The sequence below is a fragment of the Limulus polyphemus genome, unplaced genomic scaffold, assembly GCF_000517525.1.
Source record: "Limulus polyphemus unplaced genomic scaffold, Limulus_polyphemus-2.1.2 Scaffold8827, whole genome shotgun sequence".
NCBI lineage: Eukaryota > Metazoa > Arthropoda > Merostomata > Xiphosura > Limulidae > Limulus > Limulus polyphemus.
In genome coordinates, this window is record NW_013674437.1 from 22,395 (window position 1) to 29,220 (window position 6,826).

Sequence of the window (6,826 nt, forward strand, 5' to 3'; positions counted from 1 at the left end):
CGCGCCTGAGTTAAATGTCACACCTGAACGCTCACATCCTTTTAATTATGTTCGAAATTATGAACATTGCTCAACATCATGAAAATTAAACCTTATTTTCAATAAGCAATCCTGAAAAATATTTGGGGGTGCTTAACTTTTTTCCAGGTGTATAGCTTGGAGAAATCATAATTCTTCATTGTAAGGGGAGGGATACTATAGGCCCCTAGATCGTGTGTGTGGTGATTCTTTTGTCTTCAATAAAGAACAGCAGAAGGAATACTGTTTATATGGGTTCTATTATATAGTATTTGAGGTAGCAGATAAAACTTCTTTAGGCAATCGCGTGTGACGTTTATTTAACGACAATTCGTTTAAGCTCGTGACTACTAGAAGAATTGAGGGATAAAACAGAGACAGTTGGGTGCTACTATAGCGTGCGGGCTACACAGATACTATCATCATCACCGTTTTAATGGTTCACTAAAACATAATTTCTTGCTAAATAATTTATATATATCCATATTTTTCTTCAGCAAATAATAATAATTTAATAAGTTTTGTGTTCCAAAAGAGTACCTTAAACTTATGTTATAATTGTGCTATCTTTTATTGTTGGAATTTATTTCATTCTAATTATATTTGCCCCCAAACGTTATGTAATGGTATTTTGTACTTTATTAGTTTAAAAGCGTTATTTATAATAAATGGCACAAATTGTAAAGTTAAAACGGTGATGATGATAGTTTCTGTGTAGACTGTAGTGTAAATATCTTTTTCACCGTACATTATAGCACCACCAACAATTGTATGTTTCACAAAAACTTTATTTATCAACGGCCATGGTTTCACCAGTAAGGAGATCATCAGGTAAAGACTGAGATCTTTTGTATATATTTTAACAAAAGAACTGGAAGTAACTTTGACATTAACCTTGAAACAAGTGGGGAGGAGCTTAAGTTGCTTTGGTCGTTTAGAACGTTTTTCTGGATTTCTTTTTAGATTTCTATTTATTTCTAAAACTTCCAGGCTATCTAACTTTTTAATTTTTTCAAGTATCAATATATAGTGTAAGAATGATATTTCTCACCTCATGGAGTAGAGAACTTGCCCATCCTGAAAGATCCTCAGCAACTTATTTGGCCTGGTGATGGTGTGTAAGTAGGACCCCTTTCCGTTGTGGAAATACGTGTCAGGTTTCCATATTCGTTCTAACATTTTGATGTTCAAACTAAGGCTCGTTATGGGTGCTTCAAACTGCAAACGTTCATCTCTCCACTTCTGTCGAAAATAGCAGTCCATCGAGTATTCCTATAAAATATATACACAAAGTGAGAAATCAGCTCTGACTCTCAAATTATCTTCATTTCTGTCCGAAGTAAGTCCATCGAGTATTCCAATCAAAAATATACATGGTCAGAAATCAGCTCTGACTCTCAAAATATCTTCACTTCTGTCCAAAGTAACAGTCCATCGAGTATTCCAATCAAAAATATACATGGTCAGAAATCAGCTCTGACTCTCAAAATATCTTCACTTCTGTTTAAAGTAACAGTCCATCGAGTATTCCAACCAAAAATATATATGGTCAGAAATCAGCTGTGACTCTCAAAATATCTTCACTTCTGTCCAAAGTAACAGTCCATCGAGTATTCCAATCAAAAATATACATGGTCAGAAATCAGCTCTGACTCTTGAAATATCTTCACTTATGTCCAAAGTAACAGTCCATCGAGCATTCCAACCAAAAATATATATGGTCAGAAATCAGCTGTGACTCTCAAAATATCTTCACTTCTGTCCAAAGTAACAGTCCATCGAGTATTCCAATCAAAAATATATATGGTCAGAAATCAGCTCTGACTCTCAAAATATCTTCACTTCTGTCCAAAATAAAGGTAATCGAGTACTCTATCAAAATAGACAAGGTGAGAAAACAGTTCTGACAGTAATATGCGAAATTGAAGACAACATTTAAAAAGATTTAGAGAGAAATCTATAAACGGAACATTATTTTTATTATATTAGCTCTTCATATAAGTGCAAAATGCCGCTAAAATGTTTAACACTTTAAACACATATTCTAAATGAAAAGTTTACCACATTCGAGGTTCTGTTACAGAATAAATAGTATATTCCGCATGTAATTTACCATTAAACCTTCTCATACTGAAATAATATTGTAAAAGACTGTAGAACATCGTGCATAAAGTTTATATTAACACTCTTCCAATACTGAAACAATGTAAAAAGACAATAGAACATCGTGCATCAAACGTATACTTAACACACGTCCCATACTGAAGTCCATTAGAAAAGGACTATAGAACATCGTACATCAAACTTATACTTAACACACGTCCCATACTGAAGTCCATTAGAAAAGGACTATAGAACATCGTACATCAAACTTATACTTAACACACGTCCCATACTGAAGTCCATTAGAAAAGGACTATAGAACATCGTACATCAAACTTATACTTAACACACGTCCCATACTGAAGCTCATTAGAAAAGGACTATAGAACATCGTACATCAAACGTATACTTAACACGTCTCATACTGAAGTCCATTAGAAAAGGACTATAGAACATCGTACATCAAACTTATACTTAACACACGTCCCATACTGAAGTCCATTAGAAAAGGACTATAGAACATCGTACATCAAACTTATACTTAACACGTCCCATACTGAAGCTCATTAGAAAAGGACTATAGAACATCATACATCAAACTTATACTTAACACGTCCCATACTGAAGTCCATTAGAAAAGGACTATAGAACATCGTACATCAAACTTATACTTAACACACGTCCCATACTGAAGTCCATTAGAAAAGGACTGTAGAACATCGTACATCAAACTTATACTTAACACGTCCCATACTGAAGTCCATTAGAAAAGGACTGTAGAACATCATGCGTCAATTGAAAATATCTGATTATGATTTTCCAGTAGAGGAGACCTTTATATCTTGTATAAAAATTTATTTGACATGTTTCATTTAGAATTTTTAGCAGAAACTCCAACTTTCTATTGTAACATTGTTCTTGTTTTTATCTTTAGTTAATCCTTTTTTGAACTATTCTGCACTGATCTTCTACTTAGCTTGGTCTTTAATTAATCTCAATTGAAAGATTCTGTATTAACAGTATGATCTTTAATTGATTTTGTTTGAAACGTCCTCGACTAGTCTTATATTTGACACTGTCGTTAATAAATCCTTTTTGACACGTTTAGTACTAATATTGAATTAGTGTGATCTTGAATTAATTCTGTTTAAAACTTTTTGTACAAATCTTGTACAAGACATTTATATGACCAAAATGAAGCTTAACAAATAATTGACAAAAAAAAAGAAGAGTATATTTTGAAAGTATGTGTAACAAGGCTACCTGGAGGCCACTATATTTTGCTGTTTTCAGCTCTTACAACTTCCAGGAATCTTTTCGTCTAAAGGGCTGATACTAGACAGTTATTGTTGCTACGGCAACTTGACTGTCGCGTAAGCAGAATCAATGAGGAGGAGGCCTGAAACAGATGACCCGAGGGTCTTATTGACTGAAATCATTGAAACTAGCAAGTAAAACGAATCCTTGAATTGTTGATGGCATCAGATAACAACAAACTAAAGCTTAGTTTTAGTAATTGGAAAAATTATTTCACGTATTATATGCATGTACAGAAATATAGAACTTTCTTAAATCCCAGAGTGAAGTATTAGAATTTCTTGAATTACGATCTGGAAACTGGAAGCTACAAGATCGTTACAAGTTTGTTAAAATACGGTTCCGACATTGATAGTAAATAACAGAATTTATCCTGTGACATAAATAACGTATTTTATGACAGTAAGCGTCATACGTTAAGACTGTCCATACATTACATTATCCTGTAACATACATACCAAAATCATTTTAAATAGTACACATCATACTCTGGAACTGCAGCTACTCTAGTTTATCTTGTAATATACTTATCATACCTTATTCTAAAGAAGTATACATCGTATTTTGGGATTCTGAGGCTGTACATATCCGACTTTATTCTGTAACATATCTAAAAAACATTACTTTATGACATTATGAACTCGTTTATCCTAGAATAATGCATAACAAACTTTATCTTATGATAGTAAGTTTCTTACTCTAGGAGGTAAAAATCCTATATCCTAGAATAGTATTTACCATACCTTGTAGAATGGCAGTAAGAACCCTAGTTTACCCTATGATAGTACTTACCATAGCGAACTCAGATATTGGACCGATACTCCTTATAAGCATATTCGTTGTAATCAATGTAGGCTGACCTGAAAATAGAGAAACAGTACTTTGTTAATACTTGGAAGTGACCGTCTTAATGTTGTTCATAACTTTAGACTGGTTTGTTGTATATGGTTAACACAGATTTCACTCTTACTATAAGTCTTTTCTATTTCTTGTGTTAGAACATATTGTTTTTGGAACCATAACTTAAGCAAGTACTGTCTTAGTACATGTTCGTTTTAGTTTATTTAAATAAATTACTGTTTTTGGTACTACATATTGTCTATTGATGTTGTATATGGCATGTCCTCATAGAAAGAAAGCTATAAGCCAAATTATCTTGACTTGGGAACTAAACTAATTTATAATTACAATAAAAGCAAGTGAAATATTGTTGACGTTAAGATTTAAAGCAGATGTTTTCTTTACTTTGTTGTAAAACTAGAACAGGACAGTGACTGAAATGAAACTTTGTTTTATTTTATCTACATATTTTGATGTGATATGCACAATCTTCACTAAGAGAAGAAGGAGAAGGACATCTTGTATATCTTAATTAACAGATGTGCGCGCATATAAAAAAAATACATAATTATCCAAACAGCAACTTATAGATTTCCAAAATTGTCCTTCATTGCCGAAATAAGATACTTCTTTCGAAAATTATTACCGTTTTTCACGGCTACCAAAGCTTCTCGGATGTTTAATTCGTTTTATGAACAGAACTTACCACGTGTTCAGACACACCGTGCAAATCACACCAAAACACGTATAGAAAGACTAACGTGCCCTTTTAAATAAAATTATTGTTCTTTAAAATGTTTAGCGTTATGGTGCGAATTTATTCTGTTTAATCTTATTTAAAGGTTACCGTCATATTTTTATTTTACCTCCTTGATCGGGTCTCTGGTTGTAGTCATAGTTTTCTAACAAAGTGTTGAGTACCAAACTAATGTTGCTACTTTTATCACTCGAAAGAGTTTCATTAATGATTTCTGTTTCGACAGAAGATTGACGATCAGGTATAGGCCAAAAACACAGTATTCTGGAAGAGAAAATCACAAGAGAAAACGAGGATAAAAGCACAGTATTTTGTAAGATAAAACAGGGATAAAAACACAGTTTTTTGTAAGATAAAACAGGGATAAAAACACAGTATTCTATAAGATAAAACAGGGATAAAACATATTATTCTGTAAGATGAAACAAGGATAAAAACACAGTATTCTATAAGATAAAACAGGGATAAAACACAGTTTTGTGTAAGATAAAACAGGGTTAAAAACACAGTATTGTGTAAGATAAAACAGAGATAAAAACATATTATTCTGTAAGATAAAACAGAGATAAAAACACAGTATTCTATAAGATAAAACAGGGATAAAAACAGTATTCTGTAAGATAAGATAGGGATAAGTAATTAGTATTCATTAAGGAAAATGGTTAAAGGAAATTGCTTCTTACAGTGATGAAGTGACTATAAAACAAAATCAAACAAAGTTTTAACTAAACAAAAATTAACAAATTATCTATGAAGATGTGGATCAATCAGGAAATCCATAACGCAAAAAAGTCTAAAAAAATACCATATCAAAGTAAGGATTTTCTCTAAAGAAATATTTCAGATAAAAAAAATCATCACGCGAATTCTTATCCCATGTAAAACTCGTATAAAGCGTCTTTAGTTCCTATATATCGAGATGTTTAGGATTAAATAGTTTAATCTCAGAAATAATTTATTCCAAACAAAGATTTTAGGTAATTAAAACTGAGACGTTTCATCCCATAATCACCCACTGCCTGAAGATGACCCATTACTATCAACTGAAACGTCCAAGACCTAAATACTTATTAAATAAATAATTATTTTAAACAAACATATCCATGTCAACTGTTCATAGGAGTTTGCTAATAAACACATTTATATAGTTGGTATCACACAAAATTGTTTGTTTAGGAAAATATTTGCATTATTGGTGTCACGGACGTCAAAGAATAGTATCCATATAGAAAGATATGCATTTCTGTCCATTTAGAAATATATGCATATCTCTCGTCACAGCATTGTGTCCATTTATAAATATGTGCATTTTTGACGTTACATGCAAGGACGGAACTACAGCACTAGAAAAGATCATGATGATGAAAGTTATCAGGTTGTATTATGCTTAGTAATGAGTATCTGGGTGAAGAATAGAAGTTACACTGTAAAGTCTGGGTGAAGAATAGAAGTTACACTGTAAAGAACATGACGATGGAACACACTACATAATGAGCAGTGTTATGGATAAATATAGAAGCATGAAGTCTGATGATACTCACCAGGATGGAACACGCTACATAATGAATAGTGTAATGGATAAATATAGAAGCATGGAATCTGATGATACTCACCAGGATGGAACACGCTACATAATGAATAGTGTAATGGATAAATATAGAAACATGGAATCTGATGATACTCACCAGGATGGAACACGCTACATAATGAGTAGTGTAATGGATGAATATAGAAGCATGGAATCTGATGATACTCACCAGGATGGAACACGCTACATAATGAGTAGTGTAA

General features: G+C 32.4%; 1 protein-coding gene across 1 annotated transcript in view; it reads right to left on the bottom strand.

Annotated features, from left to right (window-relative positions):
* LOC106475577 (gamma-aminobutyric acid receptor alpha-like) overlaps positions 1–5,299 on the bottom strand; it is a gene marked incomplete at its 5' end in the record, with an annotated part of 26,545 nt that extends 21,246 nt beyond the window's left edge. The window contains 3 exons of the mRNA XM_022379652.1: positions 1,070–1,290; positions 4,231–4,298; positions 5,145–5,299. Of these exons, the coding sequence (XP_022235360.1) occupies positions 1,070–1,290; positions 4,231–4,298; positions 5,145–5,299 (444 nt within the window). The remainder of the gene's footprint in view (positions 1–1,069; positions 1,291–4,230; positions 4,299–5,144) is intronic.
* Positions 5,300–6,826: the final 1,527 nt, after the last annotated feature.